At 37.0% G+C, this 26652-nt stretch overlaps 1 protein-coding gene across 1 annotated transcript; it reads left to right on the top strand.

Moving 5' to 3' along the window:
• The first annotated feature begins 3180 nt into the window (after nt 1-3180).
• Nucleotides 3181-3707, top strand: LOC141674714 (uncharacterized). Its single transcript, XM_074481416.1, has 2 exons — nt 3181-3214; nt 3286-3707. Exons 1-2 carry the CDS (start codon nt 3181-3183, stop codon nt 3705-3707), a joined length of 456 nt encoding a protein of 151 aa, XP_074337517.1.
• Nucleotides 3708-26652: the final 22945 nt, after the last annotated feature.

Genomic DNA, 26652 nt, shown 5'->3' with positions numbered 1-26652 from the left:
GAGTCATTCTGCTTAAATCTCTTCCTTCTCATATAGCATGTATTTTTTGTTCCAAATGATCAGAAAGGGTGAGCAAGAATTTAAGGTTGACCTCTTCAGCTTCATAATACTTGTCATGAAGCTGCAAATCATTTATCAGGTTATTGAACTTTTCAAAAACTTCAGTTATGATTTCCATAGGTTTAGCCATAAAACCCTCATATTGTGAAACCAAGATCCTTCTTTGATTTGATATAACCTATTTTGTTCCCTCACACAGTATTTTTATTATCTCCTAGATCTGTTTAGCAGACTCACAATTAATAATATTATTATATATCATATTATCAAGAAACTCAATCAATATGAGTTGTAAGTTGTGATCCAATGAAACCTTTTCTTTTTCATGCTCTGTGTAGGTTGAAGGATCTTTAAGTGAAAAATGTGTAGGTATAACCATGTCTTCATCTGTAAATTCAGAAACCCTTTCCATTAGAATGAAAGGTCCATTTTTGATAATCTGAATGTACATAGGGTTTGTCATCCTTATGAACAACATCATTTTCTTCTTTCATAGTGTGTAGTTTATCTTGTCAAAGACATGTATCTTAATACTACTTAATTTATGAGCACTCATTCTTCCAAGATCTTTATCTTTTTTCTTTCGGATTTTTCTCTGTTACCGCTTGTTAGATATTGAGTGCAATGAAATATAACACAAGGGGGGTGAATGTGTTTCTTGGATTTTAATCCTCTTTTGAAAGTGTTTCGCTTAAGTTGAACAAAGCAAATATAATTTATAGAGATAAATTATCTGATAATAAACACACAGAACAATTTATCAAAAACTCAATTAATTGCATTAATCAAGTTTGTTTTGCTATAAATCCGTGTTCCTAAAAATAAGAACTCAGCTACAAATCTTGAGAGAGAATACAATATATCTCTAGATCTGTTTGTTACATCTAAACTAAGGACCCGTGCATGTTTTATAGACCAACAACAAGGGATTAAAAAACTTGCACTAAAATGTACTAACACAGTTTCTAAAGTTATCTTATCTATTTCCTTTTCTGGTGTTAGCAAATTTATGCAGAACCTTGTAGATCTGTGACCATCCTTTATCTAGTTAATCTTGGCCCTTGAACTTATATTCTTCAGGCTACTTTTGTGGTCTTTCCAATTTAGTGAATGAATTATTTTTGACTAATAAACTTGAATCTTGAACTTGTCTGTATTCTGAATTTGAGTTAGTTTGTCGAGATCTCTTTTTGTTCTGTAGAGAAGTGACATATCGATAAGTAAAACGACTTTTCGATATCATGAGTTCTCTACATGTATATTTAACTTGTCAAGGTCTCTAATTCTCTACAAGTAGAATGACTTGTTGACATCTTCAGTTCTCTACATGGGCTTTTGACTTGTCGACATCTTGAGTTCTCTACATGAACACTTTGACTTGTCGATATATCTGAAATCTCTACATAAAGAAATGACTTGTCGATATCTCTGAGATCTCTACATGAAGAAATGACTTGTCGATATCTCTGAGATCTCTACATGAAGAAATGACTTGTCGATATCTCTGAGATCTCTACATGCAGTTTGACTTGTCGATACCTCATTGGACTTCTCTACAAGCCATTTTAGACTTCTCGACAGACTTCTCGATATCCCTTGATCTGTGACTTGTCGATATTTGACTTCAAATATTTTTCCTAGAACAATATTATTCAAATCCAAGCCGCTATACTCCTCTATGAGGCATGATCAAGATTTGATCTTCTTCCAAAAGTTTATTCATTAGCTTGAAAGGCTATTTACAGAAAAATTCTCCAGTCTAATCTACTAAACATTTTTACAGACTCAAGAAGTATAATTATAAAATACAAATATAGATTATCATGCAACTTATCCTTAGGGCTGTCAGTATGACTTAATCTTGTTATGTACAGGCATGTCTTGCACAATAAAGAGGCTTCTTGATCTCATCCGGTACTGCAATATGTATAGGGATAATGAAGGTGATATTTTCATGTTCAGATGTTCTGTTCCACAAAGTTCTTGGTAATCCATATAAAATAGCTGACTTTTCTCGAAGATTTTAGATGCTTACGCAATAGTTAGACCGGAAAAACTGAGCATTTCAATCCGGCTAAATGATGAGTTTTGGCTTGAAATCTAACAATTTTCACTCTATGCATCATTAAAAAAAGGTTACAAAAATGTGAACTTAGGAGAAAAGGGAGTTGAGCATTATAGCATTTTTTTAAACAGATTCGTTAATAAACCATGTCTTGAACATAGTTAGAACCTATAAGTTATACCACCGTGTGAGTTAATAGTTTGGAAGTTGCAACATTCAGATTACATGTAAGACATTTTTCTTTACAACCTGAACAAAAAAAGTATTACAAAGACAGAGACTTTGGCCAAATGATTTTGAGGCCAAGTTTTTTCTTGTTCAAATTTGATGGGCTATAGTTATTACCATGTTTCCTCTTCATAAAAACATGTCATATGAATTAATTTTAATTTAATTAAAAGTTGTATCTAATAATAAAATCCCCAAATTTTATACACGATACTATAGATAGATGGAAGATAAATTGTTACAAATTTCTTCTATGTGTATTCAATCATCACTTCTTTTTGTGCCATCAAATTGTCATAGAAATCTAAATCCTCTTTCTCCTGTTGTACATTTATGTGAATAGAGATCAAACACTTTTTGCATACAAAATCATTATAATTCATATACAAACCATTCACACCATTTTCCCCAAATCTTTAATCCATATCTCATTTTTTATCTATATAAAAGGGATCAACTTGTAACTATATCATTTAACTATATCATGATAGTTATTGTAAATTGGATGGAATCCATACAACTTACATGTGACAAGATGAAGAAAGTCAGTGACACGGTCAGTGACAAAAATTCACACATCATAACATGCTATTAATGACAATTTTAAACATCAAAGAGTGCAATCTTCATTTCTCGGCAATTACTATCATCAAAGGTTCTTAATTCTGATCAGATATTTTTTGTTATTACTTATTAGCATGGATCGTAATAGTAATAGGGGTAGGGGATCCTTGGCGAGTTGTGGGTTAGACTTGCTAGTTTGAATGTCAGGACATTGGCCGATAAATTTCTCGAATTGGTTGATATATTACGAAAACGAGAAGTACATGTGGCTTGTATACAAGAAACTAAGTGGAAAGGGTAAATAATCAATGAGGTTAATGGGTTTAAATTGTGGTATTCATGATTAGTTAATTCTTGCAATGGTGTAGGTATCTTGTTGTCAATAGATCTAAAAGAAAAGTTAATGGATGTCAGAAGATATGGTGATATAATTATGTACATTAAATTAGTTGTTGGGACAACAGTTGGAACATTGATTTGTGTTTATGCCCCTCACATTTGTTTGGGAGATGGTCAAGCAACAGTTTTATGGGGTTGTTTGGATGATTTGATTAGAAGTATCCTAGTGAATCAGTTTATATTTGTTGGTGGTGATTTAATTGGTCACATTGGTGCACAAGTAGATGATTATCAAGGCACTCATGGTGGCTTTGGGTATGGTGTCAGAAATGAGCATGGATTAACACTTTTGAAATTTGCGAGAGCTCATGCGTTAGTTATTATGAATTCTTACTTCTGGAAGCATGATGATAATCTTCTAACATTTAAGAGTGGAGGTCGTGCCACATAAATTGATTATCTTCTTCTTAGAAATAGGGATCTCAAATTCTGTAAGGACTGTCAGGTTTTTGCAAAATAAGTGTGTGCCTCACAACACCGTTTATTAGCCCTTAATTTATTTATTAGTAGTTAGTTGGTAGAAGGGACGAGGGTTAATACACTAAGGATACTCAGGCAGAATTTGAAAGGGTTGAAAGCTGAAGAGATTAAAATGATGCTTCAAAGTTGTTTCAGGCAAGAAGGAGATATTGAACCAATGTGGATTACAATGGCCAACTCTATTCGAAATGTAGCAAAAATGACGTTGGGGGTAACTTCGGGCAGAGTAATTTTTCACAAAGAGTCGTGATGGTGGAATGAAGAAGTTTAGGCACGAGTACAGTTAAAGCGTCAATATTTTACGGATTTTATGTCATGTTCTGATGGCGTAGACAGAGACCAGAAAGGAAGGAATATTTAAAGTTGCACAAAGACTAGCTAAAAAGCCAGTTGCAGAAGCTAAAGATAAGGCGTATCAGGATATGTATAGACGTATAAGCACCGATGAAGTTAATGTCATTTTTAAACTTACAAATATGCGTAATAGGCAACGCAAAGAAATTAGTTCGATAAATTATATTAAGGATGAAGATGATCATGTTCTATTAATGACAAGGATATAAAAGCGAGGTGGGGTAGATGTTTTTATGAGTTATTTAACGCAGTCAGAGACAGAGAAGTTATTTGGGATCAAGAAGTCATCAATATCAAAGGAGTTGACTCTAGTTTGGGTCAAGATATTAATAGCGAAGAAGTGATAGCAGCATTGCGTATGTTGGATAAGGGCAAAGCAGTACGTCTGGATGAGATACCGATTGAGGTGTGGTATTGTTTGGGAGAACCTGGTATACGATGGTTGACAAGTATCTTTAATAATATTTTTCGGTCTTCTAAGATTCCAAATGAGTGGGAGTCGAGTGTGGTGATACCTCTCTATAAAAACAAAGCGGATGCTCAAAATTGTAGTAACTATCGTGGTATTAAATTACTTAGTCATACAATAAAATTCTGGGAGCGTATTATCGAGTTCAGGATTCGAAAGGTAGTTGATATCTCGATAAATAAATTTGGTTTTATGCATGGTCGATCAATAATTGAGGCTATATATCTCATTCGATGTCTTATGAAAAAATATTGGGAACGTCGTAAAGATCTTCATATGGTGTTTATTGAGCTTGAAAATCTTATGATAGTGTACCGAGAGCGGTTATTTGGAGATATTTAGAAGCTAAAGGGGTTCCCCAATATATATAAGCACGATACAAGATATGTATTCAGAAGTAGGGACATGTATTCGAATGCCAATAGGAGATACTTGCTTTTTCCCGGTTGAGGTTGGACTCCATCAAGAATCAGTGTTAAGTCCATTAATATTTATCGTTATTTTGGATGTGATCACTCGTGATATACAAACTAACGTGCCCTTGGTGTATACTTTTAGCCGATGACATAATGTTGACAGAAAAAACTAGGAGTGAGGTTAATGTGCACTTAGAGCAGTGGCGTGAAGTATTGGAGGTTAAGGGTTTGCTTTTGATTCATTCTAAGACTGAATCTGTATGGCCTGATTTTAGTGGGGAAACTAATGTGGCGGATGTTGCAGTTTGTATTAATGAATACAAAGTTATGTTGACAAATCATTTTAAGTACCTAGGTTCGGTCATCGAAAGCAGTGGTGATATTTATGCAGATGTTACTCATCGTATTAAGCATGATGGATTAAATGGAGGGTTGCCACATGGGTATTGTGTGATAGATATGTACCTTTGAAGTTAAATGGTAATTCTATAAAGTTGCAGTTCGACCAGCATTATTATATGGTTCGTAGTGTTAGACATTACGAAAAGTTCAAGAGCGTAGGTTAGAGACATCATAAAGGTATATGTTGAGATGGATGTGTGATCGTACAATGGAAGATCATATCCCAAATAATGTCTTTGAACGAGCATTATGTGTTGAGTCTATTTCCCAGAAGATAAGGGAGGGTCGGTTACATTGGTATGGACATGTTAGAAGATGGTGTGCATCAACTATGGTTAGAAGGGTTGAAAGCATATCAGTATGGGGAAAGAGAAAAAGAGTTAGATCACGTAGGACTTGGGCTGATCAATTAAGTATGGATATGAGGGCTTTAAATTTCACAAGTGACATGACTTTAGATAGGGCTTCTTGTAGACGCCGAATTCGAGTAGTTGAGACGGTTTCTAGTGATTTGCAGAAGCTTCAACCGCATAATTTTTCTTATTTGTTCTGATGTGGGGTGGTGTGCCTCTATGATTTTCGGTTTATTTCGATGCATATATTTATTTTATTATTATTCTCTTTGTGAGTAAGTTTCATGCGAACACAACCATGGGCTCAGGTATTATCTTACACGCTTTATAGTTTCTGTTTGTTGTATTAATATTGTTAATCTTGCACACATATATATGTGTCACTTTGTATATTTATTGCACTAACCTGGGGGTCTTCACGGAAACAATCTCCTTACTCTTTGGAGTAGAGGCATATCTTGCGTACATCTTACCCTCCCCGGACACTGCTATAAGCGGTATATACTGAGTAGGTTTGGTTTGGTTTGGTTTATGTATCAAATAATCTTAATTTCTTACACCAAAATTGATTTCCATATTTCATATAAAACGTTCTTTTATATTTTTCTCTATCAAATATATATATACTTTTAAAAGCCTATACTTTATATGGGTACGTCGAAACATTAAAAACAAGGAAGTTTATTTTATAAGGCTATTGGGCCGAATCAGGCCGGATTATCGTTCAAGTTGGACTTTTTTATGATTACGAAGGAATTGAATTTTTTGGACTTTTCGAACATCTCAGCATGTATATTTAATAAATTTAAGGATATTTTCAAATAAATCTTAGCGTACATCCTAATTCGCCACTAATACAGAAAGAACACTTATACCTTATTTCTATTATTATACTTCTACACTTATTAAATTTCCTTATTATTTTTACTAAATGAGATAGAATATTCCAGTTTTTGTTAAAAAAATTCATTTTGTCTCGTCTACTTGGCTACATGTGTATTAAGTGAAAATTAAAAAAATATTACTTAAAAATACAAACAACTTTTTCTAATTTATATAAATTGGTCGATTTCCGACATATTAAATATATAGAAGAGAAACACATGGGCAAGTGATTTATAAATTTATATTATATTTTATAAACTTATGTTTAATTTTTTGATTGAATGCTAATTTATCCTGTTAGGTCACACACACACTGTAGAGGGGGGTGAATACAGTGTATAGTACACTCAAATCGAACTTAAAGAACTTAAGTAACAGAAAACAAACTTTATTGAAACAATAAACTTTGTTACAGTATGGAACTGTTACCTCTCAGTAATGAACAAATATCACGAGAGCTGCTAGGGTTATATAGAATAATAACTTCGATAATGATAACACTACTAGTGTAAACCCTATGCCTGTGTTTATATACTACACAGTTACAAGATAATCACTAATTGATATGGAATATAATTCTGCTTCCTAAAATATATCAATCAGATATCTTCTATTCCAAGTATTCCATTCTTCACGGAATTCCTTCTTCATGCATATCTCTTCTTATGTTTATCTCGATCTTCTTTCCTTTAATCAGCTATTGTCCTTATCTGATTGTCCTTCAGCACTTAAGTTCTGATATCTATCTTCTGATGATTATCTCCTGATAATATAAGTACTGATATCCTTAAGTCCTGACTTCCAGTATAAGTACTGATCAACAGTTAAGTACTGATTTATCCTGTTCACGTAGGATCTGAAAGCTAAACATAAAACATATTAGCCATGACATTATCAAATATATCTAACAATCTCCCCCAACTTGTAAATTAACAAAATATACAAGTTAAACAGATATTTGATGATGTCAAAAACATTAAGTACAAATGCATGAGAAATATACTAGATAACTACAACTTACAGTCCTTAAATTTTTACCAATTTCAACTTCTGATAACAACTTCAATCTGTATAAATATCAGAATTTAAGCAGTTGTAGATCTTCGACTTGGCTTCATCATCTTCTGATCTCTCTGATGTCAGGAGTTGTTCTGAGATAGTTCTTCAACAAACATTTCTCAGCATATCTTAGTTCATCAATCATTCTCCTTTTAACACCTTTAAGCTCTGCAGTATCTTCACCAGTTTGAAAGATTGCAGCTCTGAGATCATTAATCTTTGCTTTTCTCAACTCCTGATCTAGTCTTATAACATAAGCTTTGTCAGATTTAAGATTGAATTCAAGTCCCTTAATACCAAGATACGTTCTGATCTGTGCAGTATTAGGCTTCATATCAACAATATCACCATTGTGATCTCTGTACTTTGGAACATATCTACTGTCAGACTTAACAGAATAAAGCCTTTTCTGTCTCTGAATCTGTTCTTTTAAGTAGTTTGCAGCAGTCTCTGTTATTCTGTCATCCACTTGAAGTAAGAAAAGTACATGCTCCAATTCTTCAAAATACTTCAAAGGAATGGCATTTTATCTTATATGATAAACCCTACCATCTGTCATGAAATACAACATGATGTATTCTTTCAAGTAGGTATGGTAAACCATCTGTACAGATTCCAGTTGATTCAATCTCTCAGGAGTTGCTCCAATACCTGGTTCACTCAAGGAAGTTGGATCATCGGTAGTGTTGTGTACTCTTCTTTCATCAGCACTTCCCAATCCAGTTTTATCTCTAGCTTCCTTTCCAGTAACTACTCTTGCTTCAAAACCACTTGGAGTAGTCTTCAAAGATTGAGTCTGTTTTGCTTTAGTGAATCCTGGTAGGAGTGTTTTAGATCTATTTTCTGATATCAAGTTAACTTGAGCACTGTCAGAGGTTACTTGCTTCTTCTGAATATCAGAACTTACAATTTCTTGACTCTGAACAACTTGAGCCATGTCAGAGGTTGTTTTAAGAACTTTTCTTGAAGTCAGAGCAAGATCATCTTTTCCATCAGTAATTTCTTCTTCCTCAGGAGGTACATAAGGCTTGATAGGTTCACCAACCTTTTCTTTACCCTTGGATCTTGGATCTATCTGTGGTTGTGATCTAGCCAAAGTTTCTTCAGTATGTATCCTTTCTTTGATCACAATGCCTTTAGGTTTTGGAAGTAACTTTTTACCAGAAGCTTCAGATTTAGATGTGACTTTCTCTGATTTAAGTATGGCTTCTTCTTCCTTTAAACTTTCCAAGTCCATCCCTGGATTTTCTTGAAGAAATAACTGTCTTGACATTTCCTCATCAAGATCTAGAAGTTCATCAGAACTTATCCTTTTACCAGCAGCAGAACTTATTCTTTTCCCAGTATCAGAATTTGTTCTGTGACTAGCTTGTCTTGATGTAAACCTTCTACCTTGACTATGACCACTACCCATTCCAGAGGTTCCTTGGTCATCTTTTCCATCATCCTTTCCTTGCAGTGTCTTTGGTTTTGCATTTGGACTTAATTACCTTCTCCCCCTTTTTGGCATCAGCAGGTAATAAAAGAGAGATAAGTAGTTCCACTGAGGTCTGGATTTCAGTAAGTTGCGATTGCTGAGAAGCTTGATTTGTCAGAATTTGATCAATCTGAGCTTGTTGCTTCTCTTGAGTTTTCTCAATATAAGCAACCCTGTCAATGGTAGGTTGGAAGAACTTTTTCTTATCAATTTTCCAAACTTGTTCCTGTTTGATAAAGTTCTCATGAATCTTGTGTAGCTCTGCATGAGTGTTGGAATGAAGACCTTGTAGATGTTTAGTACTCAATGCAGTGACTCTAAGCTGGGTTTTAAAATCATCAGAATTTAACATTTCATCAGCTTTAGTCAAGTGCTCAGCAAGATGTAAAGCATTTGGAACACATGAAACTGAGTTCCATTCCTTAGTCCACTTCTGACCTGCAGGAGTTTCACTCTAAGGTACTGGTGCATCCCTGATAACAAACTCCTTTACCAGTTCAGACTTAGGAAGAGTCAGTGGAGGAGTATGTCCTGAAGGACCTGCTTCATCAGCATCTACAGTTGTAGCAGCCTCACCAGTATCTCCAACATTTGCAGCATCAGAACTTAGAGAATCAGTATCTTCTGATAAGACAACAGTGTGAGTAGCAATGGAGGCTTCAGAATCCTCTAATTGCTGATCTGATACTAAGTTCTGATCAACAGCCATATCCTGATGCTTACCTAAAATCTGATCATCAGCATCTTGATGCAGAGAAGGTGTTGGTGATAACTCAGGAGTTTGAACAGCATCAGTAACAGGTGTTGTGGAAGGATTATTTGTTGTTGGAGCTTCTAAAAAAAGTATTTCAGGCACAACCAGGTTCTGAATATCAATTTCAGCACTTGTGCCTGGATCAACAAGAGACACAGAAGGTGAATTAGCCTTGTCAGATACAGCTTCCTGAGATGGAGTTGATGGAGAAGAAGTGACTGGAGCAAATTCCTTGTCTTGTGAGATCAGAGATTCCTGATCCCTTCCTTAGCTGCTTCCTCCTCATCATCTGAAATTGGCCTTTGTGCCCTCTGTTTCTTGTACTTCCTTGTTGATTTGGATTCCTTGGGAGTTTCAGGAACTGTCATACGTCTTAGCCTCTTGAGAAGCCTAGAACCCCCAATTACAGAATCCTTCTGAGAAGTTGCCTTCTCAGCTTCATCTACCACAGGTTCTGAAGAAGGAATCTGATCCTCAGAATCTGATTCATCTCTCAAAGTAATTCTCCTCCTCTTTTGAGGTGTTTGAGGAACAGTCTTTGTTCTCTTTGGCTTAGAGGATGTAGGCTTCACAATAGGTGCTGAAGAAGAAGGTTGAGCAGTCTGTGAAGTGGAGAGATAGGATTTGAGATAAGTTCTGAGGGTAGGTTGAGTAGAATGAGAGGTAGGTACTGAGGTTGATGGATTTTGGTTATGGTGAGGTGGTTGAACATTTGAGTAAACAGATTTGTAAGTAGCAGGATCAGCATTTACCAGAATCTGTTTCACAGACTGAGGGATCTGTAATTGTCTCACCATTGATTTCTTTGTGTCAGCATTTATCAGGTCGTTAAAGTACCTTTTTGCAACCTTAAAAGGTGGGGTTTGAGTGCTGACTAACTGGGGTTCATCAGTACAGTAAGTGTAAATAAGTTGACAGAATCTAGCAAAATAAACAACATCTCTATCCTCTGTCATCCTATCCCCAATAAAACCAATTATTCCAGTTGCAAAATCAAAATGAGTTTGATGGATAATAGCATACCCTATGTGCTGACTCAGAATTGGGATAGCATCAAAATTTGAACATTTGTTCCCAAAAGCTTTGGTGATGCAATCAAAGAAGAAGCTCTGATACCAATTGTTAGGTCACACACACACTGTAGAGGGGGGTGAATACAGTGTATAGTACACTCAAATCGAACTTAAAGAACTTAAGTAACAGAAAACAAACTTTATTGAAACAATAAACTCTGTTACAGTATGGAACTATTACCTCTCAGTGATGAACAAATATCACGAGAGCTGCTAGGGTTATATAGAATAATAACTTCGATAATGATAACACTACTAGTGTAAACCCTATGCCTGTGTTTATATACTACACAGTTACAAGATAATCGCTAATTGATATGGAATATAATTCTGCTTCCTAAAATATATCAATCAGATATCTTCTATTCCAAGTATTTGATAAGTGGCATTTTATACCACTTAGAACGTCTTAAAATGGCTTAAATTGGTGTCTTGAAATCAAGTATTTTGTGTATTTGATGCGTTTTTCTAGTGTTTATGCATTTCAGGGTATTAGTTGCATTTCGGGGGAGGAATCATCAAGAATAAGCCTTGGCATGTGTTCACCATTGCGAGAGGAAAGGAACGGGCAGATTACGGCGAAGAAACGGAGCAAACTTGGATTTTTTCCAGTGGAGGCCTGCGCACCCGCGCAGCTATGCTGAGCGGCCGCGCAGCAACCTGCGCGCCCGCGCAGCTATGCTGAGCGGCCGCGCAGGGTCGGGAATTTTGCTGAATTATTTTAGACTTCTACTTCTGTTTGGCTTCCAACTTCTATGTAATCTGAGTTTTATGGGACTATTATATAAGTAGATTTGAGACATTTTCACAGGGGGATTAAGAGAAGAAGAAGAAGATTGTGTTTTACGCAAGAAGCGAAGGAGATAAGGAAGAAGACCGATTTAGCACACCGCAACGAAGAGGAAGCATATTTTCTTGTGATTCTTGTTTCGTTGTAACGTTGGATGCTAGTTTTCTTGCTTTGACTTATTTACTCTTGTGACGTACTCTGTTTTAATATAATTAGTTTAGTTATTATTTTCTTGTGTTTGTTTATCATGATTTCATATGAACCCATGATGGCGATAAGTTCTATTATGGGCTAATCGTGATCATGGGGTTGCAACGGATTTATTATGGAATTCTTTAGTTAATTGTTTAATACTTTAGTGTGTGATGATTGCTTGATATCTAGTATTGGTTGTGCGTATTCGTCTTATGTGCGTCGCGAACATATAAGATAGGGTGTTAATCTCTTGTGAAGCGACGGTGGATCTTGAGATTTAGAACTTGCCATGCTAGCATAGGTTCATGTACGTTGTGCATGATTAGTGGGTAACTCTAACAGTTTTATTTGCCCTATGTAATCAAAAAAGAATAACTTGTGCTTAAATCGTTGTGTTGTCAATTTCTGTAGACATATAGGAACTCAACATAATTGATGACTATTCGACTTCTATCTTAATTGTGGATGCTTGGTGGAATGGTATTAGTACAATGAAAGTTGGCTTTTATCAGTTTCGTGTTATTCGATTAATATCATCACTGTCACATGCTAAAGGTAATAACAATGGCTATAGAAGGAAGTAATAATGAAGTTGTGATCTCATGAGTGTTTTATTATTGATAAATTGAAGTGTTAGTTAAGTGGTTAATTAAGTAGTTAATTATAGTTAATATTTAATCAACAATTTTAAGTGTTATTATCTTAACATTGAGAAGTAATCATACATTGGTGAGTGAGTTTAATTAGACAATAATTTAGTCTGAGTCTCTGAGGGAATGAACTAGAAAGTATTCTATATTACTTGCGAACGCGTATACTTGCGTGAATATTAGCGCGTGTTTTCACCCTAACAAGTTTTTGGCGCCGCTGCCGGGGACTCGGCGTATTTGTTTAGTTTATGTACTTACCATCATTGGTCATTAGGACTCAGTGATTAGGACGTAGTAGTTACTTATTTTTTCTGGTTGTGTTTTAGGTACTTTAGCAAGCGTTTATGCAAACTCGTTCTCGTGCTCGCAAGAGGACTTTAGATACAGCTGAGGAGACAGACGAAGTTCTTGATATTCCGGAGAAGTTAGATTTTGAGGATTCGGATTCAGGAACTGAGCAGAAAGAACCAGTAAACATGGGAGATCGTATTGTCCAAGCTGATCCAGCTCTTATGGATTTTTCTTGGCCTAAAATTGATGACATTCAGTCAAGCATCCTTCATCCGGCTATTCAAGCTAACACCTTTGAAATCAAGCCGGGCACTATTCAGATGGTGCAGAATTCTGTTTCTTTTGGAGGAGCGGCAACTGAAGACCCCAACATGCACATAAGGAATTTTATCGAGATCTGCAGCACTTTTAAGTATAATGGCGTGACTGATGAGGCTATCAAGTTGAGGCTTTTCCCATTCTCACTAAGGGACAAGGCTAAAGACTGGTTACATTCTGAACCAGCTGGGTCCATCACTACGTGGCAAGATCTTGCGCAAAAGTTTCTGGTGAAGTTTTATCCGATGGCAAAGACTGCTGCTATGAGGAGTGCTCTTACTCAGTTTGCGCAGCAACCTACGGAGTCTATGTGCGAGGCTTGGGAACGCTACAAGGAAATGTTGAGAAAATATCCACATCATGGAATGCCGGATTGGATGGTGATAACTTGTTTCTATAATGGTTTGGGGGCTCAATCTCGGCCCATGCTCGATGCAGCAGCTGGAGGCGCCTTATGGGCTAAAAGCTATACTGAGGCGTATAATCTTATAGAGACGATGGCTGCAAATGAGCATCAAAACCCAACTCAGAGGATGACGTCAGGCAAGGTAGCAGGTATTCTGGAAGTTGATGCAGCCACCGCTATTGCAGCCCAGCTCCAAGCGCTATCAATGAAGGTTGATTCTCTGGCTACGTATGGAGTTAATCAAATAGCTATGGTTTGTGAGCTTTGTGCAGGTTCTCATGCTACGGATCAGTGTTCTCTTGTAAACGAATCTGTTCAGTATGTGAATAATTATCAGCGACAACAGCAGCCTGTGCCAGCGACCTATCATCCTAACAACATAAATCATCCAAATTTCAGCTTGGGGAATAATCAGAATGCTATTCAGCCACCATATCAGCAAGGAGTGAGTAAACAGTTTAACCCACCTGGATTCCAGCAACCACAGCAGTATGCTACAAGGCAATCATATCCTCAACAGGGAAGTGCAGCTGCACCTACTAGTGCTGATTTTGAGGAACTTAAGCTGTTGTGCAAGAGTCAGGCGGTTTCTATCAAGACCTTGGAAAATCAAATTGGTCAATTAGCCAATGCAGTGCTCAATCGTCAACCTGGCACTCTTCCCAGTGACACGGAAGTACCAGGCACGAAGGAAGCTAAAGAGCAAGTCAAGGCTATTACCTTAAGGTCTGGAAAAGTAGCTGATGCTGAAAAGGCAAAAGAAGTAGAAGCTGAAATTAGAGGTGAAGAATCTAAGCAAAAGGAGAAAGCGGCGGAACCAAGGAAGACTACTGTTGAACACACTCTGCCTGAGGCTAATACAGGGGAGAAACAACTCTATCCTCCACCACCTTTTCCTAAGAGATTGCAGCAACAAAAGCTGGATAGACAGTTCGGGAAGTTTCTGGAGGTGTTCAAGAAACTTCACATCAATATACCTTTCGCTGAGGCTCTGGAACAAATGCCTAGTTATGCGAAGTTTATGAAGACTATTCTTTCAAGGAAGGTGAAACTGGATGACCTTGAAACCGTTGCTCTCACGGAAGAATGCAGCGCTGTTCTGCAACAAAAGTTACCACCAAAACTGAAAGATCCAGGGAGCTTCACCATTCCTTGCACAATTGGCAATCTGACGTTTGACAAGTGCCTTTGTGATTTGGGAGCAAGCATTAATCTGATGCCGTTGTCGATCTTTAAAAAACTGGATCTGCCTGATCCAAAACCCACGTACATGTCACTACAATTGGCTGACCATTCCATTACTTACCCAAGGGGCATAGTTGAGGATGTGCTCGTCAAAGTGGATAAGCTCTTCTTTCCAGCAGATTTTGTTATTCTGGATTTTGAGGAAGATAAGAAGATTCCCATAATCTTGGGGAGGCCTTTCTTGGCTACTGGTCGTACCTTGATAGATGTGCAAAAAGGGGAACTTACTATGCGGGTCCAAGATCAGGATGTGACCTTCAACGTATTCAAGGCAATGAAATTCCCTACAGAAGATGAGGAGTGCTTAAAGTGGATGTGATTGATTCTGCGGTTACTTCGGAACTCGATCACATGCTAATGTCTGATGCATTGGAAAAGGCCTTAATGGGGGATTTTGACAGCGATGATGAAGATAGCAACGAGCAATTACAATATCTGAACGCTTCTCCCTGGAAGCGAAAGCTGGACATACCATTTGAATCTCTTGGTACTTCTGACCTCAAGAACGCTGAAGGGAAGCTCAAACCATCAATAGAGGAAGCACCTACCTTGGAGCTCAAGCCATTACCTGAACACTTGAGGTATGCTTTTTTAGGTGATTCATCTACGTTACCTGTTATTATTTCATCTGACCTTTCAGGTAGTGAGGAAGACAAGCTCTTAAGGATTTTGAGAGAATTCAAATCGGCTATAGGATGGACCATAGCAGACATCAAGGGGATAAGTCCTTCATATTATATGCATAAAATTCTGCTAGAGGAAGGTAGTAAGCCAATTGTGGAACAGCAGTGAAGACTGAATCCCATCATGAAGGAGGTGATGAAGAAAGAAATTCTGAAATGGCTAGATGCAGACATCATTTATCCTATTTCTGACAGCTCGTGGGTGAGCCTCGTACAATGTGTACCTAAGAAGGGAGGTATCACTGTGGTCGCAAATGAAAAGAATGAGCTCATCCCTACTCGAACAGTTATAGGATGGAGAGTATGCATGGATTATAGAAAATTGAACAAAGCCACAAGGAAGGATCACTTCCCTCTTCCATTTATTGATCAGATGCTTGACAGATTGGCGGGACATGAGTATTTTTGTCTTCTGGATGGTTATTCCGGGTATAATCAGATTTGTATTGCACCAGACGATCAGGAAAAGACTACCTTCACTTGTCCATTTGGCATATTTGCTTTTCGCAGAGTTTCGTTTGGGTTATGTGGCGCACCGGCCACCTTTCAGAGATGTATGATGGCTATATTCTCTGACATGATTGGAAATAACGTCGAAGTGTTCATGGATGACTTCTCCGTCTTTGGACACTCATATGATGAATGTTTGAATAATCTGCGCACCGTACTTAAAAGATGTATGGAAACTAATTTGGTGCTTAATTGGAAGAAATGTCATTTTATGGTGCGTGAAGGCATTATCCTTGGGCATAAGGTCTCTAGCAAGGGTCTGGAGGTGGACAAGGCCAAGGTGGGAGTCATTGAAAATCTTCCCCCACCTAATTCTGTGAAAGGAATCCGTAGTTTTCTTGGTCATGCGGGTTTTTATCGGCGATTCATCAAGGACTTTTCAAAGATATCTAAGCCGTTGTGCAATTTGCTTGAGAAAGATGTGCCTTTCAAATTTGATGATGAATATTTGGCAGCATTCGAGACTCTCAAGGAGAGTTTGATCACGGCACCAGTCATTACAGCACCAGATTGGACAGAACCATTTGAGATGATGTGTGATGCGAGTGATTATGCGGTAGGTGCAGTTCTGGGACAGCGCAAGAAAAATCTCTTCCATGTGGTCTACTATGCGAGTAAGACTTTAAATGATGCCCAATTGAACTACACCACTACTGAGAAGGAGCTTTTGGCTATAGTCTTTGGCTTTGAGAAATTTCGATCTTATCTGCTTGGTACGAAAGTAACAGTATTCACTGATCATGCAGCTATTCGCTATCTGGTTTCTAAGAAGGATTCGAAGCTGAGACTCATTCGTTGGGTGCTTTTACTTCAGGAATTTGAGTTAGAGATCAAAGATAGAAAAGGTACTGAGAATCAAGTAGCTGACCATCTCTCTAGGTTGGAGAATCCCGATTCTACTTCACAAGATAGGACGTTAATCAATGAATCTTTTCCGGATGAGCAGTTGTTTGCAATTCAGGAGGAAGAACCATGGTTTGCAGATATTGTAAACTATCTCGTCAGCAATATAATGCCTCTTAATTTGACATCCGCTCAAAAGAAGGAGTTTCTGCATGAGGTGAAGTGGTATATGTGGGATGAACCATATTTGTTTAGACAGGGAGCTGACCAGATCATCAGGAGATGTATCCCGTTCTGTGAGACGGAGGGGATATTACGAGACTGCCATTCCACGGTTTATGGGGGACACTATGGAGGTGAGAAGACGGCAGCTCGTATTCTGCAAGCAGGTTTTTTCTGGCCTACTTTGTTCAAGGATGCTCATCAGTTTGTTTTAAGGTGTGATCGTTGCCAAAGAGTGGGAAATTTGTCAAGGTAGGATGAAATGCCATTAAATGTGATGCTTGAAGTCGAGGTCTTTGATGTATGGGGAATCGATTTCATGGGGCCTTTTATCTCGTCTTACAATAATCAGTACATCTTGCTGGCAGTCGATTATGTCTCAAAATGGTCGAAGTTAAAGCTTTACCGACAAATGATGCAAAGGCAGTGCTAAATTTTCTTCATAAGCAAATTTTCACAAGGTTTGGAACACCTCGGGTAATCATAAGTGATGAAGGATCGCATTTTTGCAACCGTAAGTTCACTTCTATGATGCAGCGTTATAATGTGAATCATCGAGTAGCTACTGCCTATCATTCGCAAACAAATGGTCAAGCGGAAGTGTCTAACAGAGAGATAAAGCGCATTCTAGAGAAGGTTGTTTGTCCGTCAAGGAAGGATTGGTCTTTAAAGCTCGATGAAGCTGTTTGGGCTTACAGAACAGCATACAAAACTCCACTTGGGATGTCACCGTTCCAGTTGGTGTGTACGGTAAGGGATGTCATCTACCTGCGGAGCTTGAGCATAAGGCCTACTGGGCATTGAAGAAGTTGAACCTGGATTTAGATGCAGCTGGTAAGAAAAGAATGTTTCAGCTTAATGAACTGGATGAATTTCGACTTCAAGCGTACGAAAATAACAAAATGTATAAGGAAAAGGTGAAGAGGTGGCACGATAGGAAGCTACATCCAAAGTTATTTGTGCCAGGGCAACAAGTTCTCTTATTCAACTCTCGGCTCCGACTTTTTCCTGGGAAGTTAAAATCAAGGTGGTCTGGACCTTTTATTGTCAAAACTGTGTTTCCACATGGAGCGGTGGAAATTTTTGAGAATGATCCGGACCAAGCATTCAAGGTTAACGGTCAGCGGTTGAAGCACTACTATGGGGACATGGCAAACCGAGAAGTGGTTAGTGCCATTTTGTTGACTACTTGAGCAGGGTACGAAACGTCAAGCTAATGACGAAAAAGAAGCGCTGCGTGGGAGGCAACCCATGAATTATTGTTACAGGAACCCTTAGAAGTTAATAACCTATCCAAAAACATAAAAAAAATCAGAAAACAGGGGCTGAAAAAAAAAATTCCAGTGACCCCCTGCGCACCCGCGCAGCAAGCTGAGCGCCCGCGCAGCTATGCTGAGCGGCCGCGCAGGGGTCGAGGACCAGAAATTTTTTTTACAGTTCAGAAAAAAAAAAACCAAACAAAAACAAACACAAAAACAGTTTTAGCCCATAAACCCACGATTTGTTCCCACTACCCCATCATTTTATCCCTTAATTCCCAAACCCTAATCTAATCCACACCCTATATATACATACACCTATCCTACATATCTCCCACAAAACTTTCTACACTTAAACCCTCTCACAAACATCAAATATCAGTTCTTACACGCTTTTATTCACGAATCAATGGCACCCAAGAGAGCACGCACTATTGACAGCAGCAGCACAGTTCCTACTGCTGATTCATCGAGGAGTACTGCTGCAAGGCCTCGGTTAACTGACAGAGCCGCGGAGGAGGAGTACACTAGGCTGTTGGGTAAGCCGATTCTGAAGGAGAGGGGGGTTTTACCATCGGGGAGGGATGGTGAGTTGTTGCCCATGATTGCAGAGAAGGGGTGGATAGCTTTTTGTGAGTCACCCGAAGCAGTACCGATGAGCGTTGTTCGCGAGTTCTACGCGAACGCGAAGGCTGAAAAGAATGGGTTTTCTGTGGTCCGTGGGCTGACGGTTGATTATCATCCTGCGGCGATTCGCCGGGTGATTGGACAGCGAGAGAGGAAACCCGAGGAGGAGAACTGGAATGAAAAGACTGCTGAGGATTTTGACTTGGATTTGATTTGTGCGACTCTCTGTCGACCGGGCACAGTTTGGACCCGTAGTATAGGCAATAATGAGTATCGTCACTTTCCGGCGATCGCCATGAACAGGTATGCCCGTGCATGGAATGCATTTATTTGTGCTTATATTTTGCCTTCTTCGCATGCACACGAGGTCACAGTTGAGAGAGCACAGCTGTTGTGGGGAATTCTGAATGAGGAGTACTATGTGGACCTTGGTGAGTTTATCTACCAAGGAATTCTGAAGTTTTTGAGGGGAGCAAAGCATATGAACATCCCTTATGCATCTACGGTTACGAAGCTATGCCGAGCAGTGGGAGTGAACTGGCCGGCTCATGAGCAGTTGTAGTTGCCAGCCGCTCCGATTAATTCTGGCACTCTGAATGGGATGCAGGAGTGGACCGGTGGTGAGCCTGAGGAGCATGGGCTGGGTTATCGTCTTCCAGGAGGGCGTCCAGCACGAGGTGCTACTATGGCTAGGCCAGGGCGTGATGAGGCTGGTTCTTCGAGAGCTCAGGAGGGTGCTGGGATGGTTGATGCCCAGTATAGGAGGCTTTCACGGCGGATGGATGTCATGTATGAGACACAGAGCAGGTTTGCTCAGGAACTCACCCTTGCGTTAGGGACTGCTTTTCGAGGCCTTGGAGCTCATATCCAGTGGCCAGTTTTTGGTGAGGACTCTGCATACCCGCCACCTGATACTCCACCCACTGAGGGTGATGATGATGATGACTCCGAGTAGGTATACCCTGTGTTCCTTTCTACTACTTTCACTGAGGACAGTGAAGATTTTTAGTTTGGGGGTGGTAGTTAAGGAATATTGTGTGTGTGTCATTTAGTTGCATATTCATGATAGTTTAGTTCATATAGTTGCATAATTTATGCCATATAGTTTTTTTTATGAATGTCATGTAGCTCATGCATTTACCATGATCCCTTTTGCAATGATTTATCGACTGAATTGTGATATTGATGTGAGTGTAGTGATAGCATTAAAGTGATATTAAGTTGTGTAGGTTGATATGCATGCTAGAAACAATTGTAAGTCCACTAAGTCTTAGAGAATGCGAAAGGGCTAGATTGTGTTATGATTTGGTTGTTTTCAAGGTCAATCTACTTATTATGCTTAGAATTCGATTATAGGTTCTTAGTGATAAAGACATGAAAAAGAAAAATTTTGGAGAAAAAAATATGGAAGTTGTTGCTAGTTGTGGCTAGGCGTCAAATGGCTAGTAGCCGGCTCGCGTATGTTGCGAGTAGTCTAGGGTTGAGCAAGATGGAGTGAAATGCACTTGCTCAGAAATTAAAAAAAAAAAAAAAATTGGCATAATTGATCAAGAGTGGGCTCTTTGGTATTCGAGTTATTAAGTTCTTAGGGGACTTTGTGCCTAGCGACCTAAGGCTTTTAGAGTCTGGGATCCGCTAACCTAACGCTCGTTACATGGATATCATTGTATAAGTCTTTTGTGGACTTCACTCATTGCACGGTCAAATAAGCATTTGAGTTGTAAATAAAAAGCACGATTCCGTAGTAAGCTCCAGAGTTCTTGTAGTGTTGTATATCACTTTGTGCCTGGAATTTTTATTCTTTGTATAATCATAGGATTGCCTTGAGGATAGTCTAGTCATAGTAATTGGTCTAGTTCCGAAGCATATCTGTTAAGCATTTGCACACACCACGTTTCTGGCTGTATGTCCGTTTGCATGAGTTTATTGGTCTTTAGTTGTCTAACTGCATTCGTTGAGATGTGGCAATTTGGTTGATTAATTGTAGTAAGGGGGATCGCTGCATTTTCATATAGATTGTATTCATGCATATTTTTATTTGTTTTTGAGTCTGTGACGCTTGAGGGCAAGCATCGATTTAAGTTTGGGGGTGTGATAAGTGGCATTTTATACCACTTAGAACGTCTTAAAATGGCTTAAATTGGTGTCTTGAAATCAAGTATTTTGTGTATTTGATGCGTTTTTCTAGTGTTTATGCATTTCAGGGTATTAGTTGCATTTCGGGGGAGGAATCATCAAGAATAAGCCTTGGCATGTGTTCACCATTGCGAGAGGAAAGGAACGGGCAGATTACGGCGAAGAAACGGAGCAAACTTGGATTTTTTCCAGTGGAGGCCTGCGCGTCCGCGCAGCTATGCTGAGCGGCCGCGCAGCAACCTGCGCGCCCGCGCAGCTATGCTGAGCGGCCGCGCAGGGTCGGGAATTTTGCTGAATTATTTTAGACTTCTACTTCTGTTTGGCTTCCAACTTCTATGTAATCTGAGTTTTATGGGACTATTATATAAGTAGATTTGAGACATTTTCACAGGGGGATTAAGAGAAGAAGAAGAAGATTGTGTTTTACGCAAGAAGCGAAGGAGATAAGGAAGAAGACCGATTTAGCACACCGCAACGAAGAGGAAGCATATTTTCTTGTGATTCTTGTTTCGTTGTAACGTTGGATGCTAGTTTTCTTGCTTTGACTTATTTACTCTTGTGACGTACTCTGTTTTAATATAATTAGTTTAGTTATTATTTTCTTGTGTTTGTTTATCATGATTTCATATGAACCCATGATGGCGATAAGTTCTATTATGGGCTAATCGTGATCATGGGGTTGCAACGGATTTATTATGGAATTCTTTAGTTAATTGTTTAATACTTTAGTGTGTGATGATTGCTTGATATCTAGTATTGGTTGTGCGTATTCGTCTTATGTGCGTCGCGAACATATAAGATAGGGTGTTAATCTCTTGTGAAGCGACGGTGGATCTTGAGATTTAGAACTTGCCATGCTAGCATAGGTTCATGTACGTTGTGCATGATTAGTGGGTAACTCTAACAGTTTTATTTGCCCTATGTAATCAAAAAAGAATAACTTGTGCTTAAATCGTTGTGTTGTCAATTTCTGTAGACATATAGGAACTCAACATAATTGATGACTATTCGACTTCTATCTTAATTGTGGATGCTTGGTGGAATGGTATTAGTACAATGAAAGTTGGCTTTTATCAGTTTCGTGTTATTCGATTAATATCATCACTGTCACATGCTAAAGGTAATAACAATGGCTATAGAAGGAAGTAATAATGAAGTTGTGATCTCATGAGTGTTTTATTATTGATAAATTGAAGTGTTAGTTAAGTGGTTAATTAAGTAGTTAATTATAGTTAATATTTAATCAACAATTTTAAGTGTTATTATCTTAACATTGAGAAGTAATCATACATTGGTGAGTGAGTTTAATTAGACAATAATTTAGTCTGAGTCTCTGAGGGAACGAACTAGAAAGTATTCTATATTACTTGCGAACGCGTATACTTGCGTGAATATTAGCGCGTGTTTTCGCCCTAACAGTATTCCATTCTTCACGGAATTCCTTCTTCATGCATATCTCTTCTTATGTTTATCTCGATCTTCTTTCCTTTAATCAGCTACTGTCCTTATCTGATTGTCCTTCAGCACTTAAGTTCTGATATCTATCTTCTGATGATTATCTCCTGATAATATAAGTACTGATATCCTTAAGTCCTGACTTCCAGTATAAGTACTGATCAACAGTTAAGTACTGATTTATCCTGTTCACGTAGGATCTGAAAGCTAAACATAAAATATATTAGTCATGACATTATCAAATATATCTAACATATCCATAATGTGAGGTTGAATTTTTTAAAGTCTGCTCATGTATTATTTATGCATATTTGTTTTATTCTCAAAATTTGAGTTTTTATTTTAATTTAATTATTATTTTTATCTAAAAGTAAAATTTATATTATTAAAACAAACAAAAACTTTTATTTTTTTATATGATAAAGTGAAAGATAGCTAATACAAAAGAAGTAGGTTATTGAAAAAAAAGATAGCCACTACTAAAATTAGGGGTGTACGCGGTTTGATTCGATGCGATTGGAAGGTTAAATCGCATCAAACTACATAAAACGTTTTTTTGTAATCCCCAACCACAATCGCAACTGCGGTTGCAGTTAATTGCGATTTTTTCAACCACGAATTTGCGGTTGATGCAGATCGATTTGCGGTTCAACCATCGGCTTTATGATAAATGATAAATAAAAATAGTTCATTATATTATACTTACCAAATCTTAAAAATTTGTAAAATTAAAATGTACTACAAGAGTACAAGTGATTACTGTAAACTGTAAAATACATCTAGTAGGACATGAATATAATAAAATAAAAAACTTACAAGTCAACTAATCTAATATAACAAAAAAAGCTAAATAAAAAGCCCAACATTCCAAAATCCCAAACTCTTTATCTTTTAATTATTATATATAGCCGCTTATGCGTTTCATGATATATATTATATATAATATTAAATATTTTATATTATATATTATATTAAATATTTTATATTATATATATAGCGGTTTGCAGTTACGATTCGATTTTTGCGATTATTTAAAAATCAAATCTGCTGTCAATTCACATATATGCGGTTCCTATAATTTTAATTCATATTTAAATCGCATTTTGCAATTATCCACAAAGAGCGATACGATTGCAAACGAGGCGGGCGATTGGTACCATTGAATGGATTATCCGTAAAACCCAACTAAAATACTGGTCTAGACTTTGTAGGGAATAAGACTGATGCCAAGATTTAGTGTTTCCAAATCCGAGGCTTATTGTGTCGCGGCCAAGTTTAGATTATTAATTAATGTTTTTAATAATTAAAATTTGAGAAAAATGTCCTAGACATGTACTCAGAGGAGTTATAATCAAAAGAGGTTTGGTCTATTTTTTGTATGAGTACATAGTATATTTTAATGAAAAATTTAGTAATTTTTTAACTAAGGTATGTAATTACAGGTGTACCCTTCATGTATTCATATTAAAAAACTTTTATACTCACCTAAGTGAGCATGTATTTAGGAGTATCAGGCTGTTAAAAATTAAAGATTTCGTTTATTTAATATTTTATTTTATAACTATTTTTTTATTGTTTTATGGAAAAAAATATTTTACTGGCCCACAAAGGTTGGCTCAGTTGGTTAAAGAGGGGATAAATATCCTCTTGGTCACAGGTTCGAATCCCACAGGAGGAGAATTTATGATTATGCCTCCTGAGTCAGAGTCTGTCGCTTAAATGCGGTTTACCTTGGTTCACGTGGTTTGCAGGCTATTGCGTGAGCCTGTAGGGTTTACCCAGTGCGCACCCGAAGGGTAGCGGCTGCGGGTTACCTACGATAAAAAAAATATTTTCCTGATACTTAAAATATATTTAATTCATAAATTAAAGGAATGTTTTCAACAATTCATATATTCATTTTTTAAATTTACACTCAAATATTAATATATATGTCAACTTATAATTTTAACATAATTTATCTTAATAATTAAACTGAACTTATTCTGTTTTAAGTAAAATAAACTAAAGTTTTGAGCAAAATGAAAAAGCAAATAAAATGCAGTAATAGTAATTAGGGGTGTACAGAGTTCGAATCGGATCAATTTTTGGGTAAAAAGCGAACCAAATCGCGAATATCAATTTTTTAAAAATCATTCATATGTTTGCAATTAACCTTATCATTTTCAGTTGCGAATTTAATGTTATTACGATTTGTTTTGCGATTTAACCACTTAATATAAAATATAAGAATCACAAGAAAAAGTCAAAATTTTATTAAATTTAGGTTCAAATTATTTAATAAGTTAACACCAAGAAATAAAAAATATAATAAAGTGAAGCGAGAGCCTCAGAGATTGGGTCCGAGACTTGAGAGTAGGGGTGAGCGCGGTCCGGGCAGTGCAGTTTTTTCCTCAAACCGCACGTGCGGTTTGATCAAATTTTCAAACCGCACCCGCACCACGTACCCTTAAAAACCGCATAAACCACACCACGAAAATGCAGTGCGGTTTGGTGTGATTTACTGCGATTTACACTTTAAAAGTTCCAAGATTTAAATAAATACAAAACTTAAATTTAATCAAATTGCCAAATAATATAACACAAATTCGCCAATATTCTTCAATAATACAAGTTAGAAATTACACACCGGAAAGTTTAACTTTTTTAGAAATTCAATTACAAAACAAAAAAAAAACTTAAAAGTGCAAAGCAAAAGACATAAATAGCAGCTCCAAAATTTGATCATGAATTATTATTAAGTTTGAAAAAATAAATTTGTAAATAATGATCATGGATTGAGTTCAAGGCTAACTATTCTAATCACATAAGAAACAGTAGAATGTAATGTAATCTTGGTACTTGTGCGAAGTGCTTGTGCGGCCAACTGAAGAGCAAACAATAACCTAATTAAGTATTTGGATGTAAATATTGAGTGAGATGATCCGACAGGAATATAAGTATATTATATATATAACATATTAAATATTGCGGTGCGGTGCGATTTGAACCGCATTTCAGAAATTTAAAACCACAACCTGCACCGTACCGCGCGGTTTATTAAAAATTCAAACCGCAACTACACCACGAAAATTAAAAACCGCATTTTGCGGTGCGGATTGGTGCGCGGTGCGAGCGGTTTTTGTATTTTGTGCGGTTTTCTGCTCACCCTGACGCATTTCTATGTAACTAATAAGAGAAATGGGTAATAGATGGATCTTGAACCTTTGAGACTTAAAATAATTAACTAGATTTGAAGTTATGACAAAAGTAATGTTAATTAGTAAATGTTATGATAGTTGATAATAATAATTTTACAAAATAAATGTATTTACTTATTAGTTTATATAAAAATATTTTTTATTATAAATATATATTACAATTTGCAATTGCAATGGTGATTTTTAAAATTTTGAACTGTACCCAATTCACAAATAAGAGATTGTTAAAATGTTCATCCGCAATCAGCCTGTATTTTGTACTCCACAATATTTTTTAACATGTTTTTCAATATTTTTTTAAAGTATAACTCCACAATAATTTTTTAAAATTCTTTTTTTTCTGAATAAAAATTTAAAATATAAATTTTTATTTAAAAAAAATTATAAAAAAATTATAAAACTATATTTTCTAGAAATTTCGAAATATATGTAAATAGTAAACGTATATAATCTAATGGTACGGAGGTAATAACTAATTATAAAATACGGTTCAATTACATACTATACAAATGATTAACGAAATTGAGCGATTCGTCTATCCACCCATTTACGAGTTGACGGGTATTAAAGAATCTGTATCTACCCGACATTTAATTGGGCCATACCAACATACAAACGCGAGTACACAAACTTCCTGTACACGCACAGTTAATTTTTCAATTTACCTCATAACCGCGCCAGTTAAATTTATTGAATTTCGAAATTCAAAATGAGAGCCCAAACGTCACTTTTACACGTGCCCACTTTTACATCTACTTCGTTTTAATATTTTATTTAATATATA

This window comes from Apium graveolens, chromosome 7 (genome assembly GCF_009905375.1).
Source record: "Apium graveolens cultivar Ventura chromosome 7, ASM990537v1, whole genome shotgun sequence".
NCBI classification, from domain to species: Eukaryota; Viridiplantae; Streptophyta; class Magnoliopsida; order Apiales; family Apiaceae; genus Apium; species Apium graveolens.
Note: the sequence above shows the minus strand (reverse complement) of the source record. Positions and strands in the feature narration are given on the sequence as shown.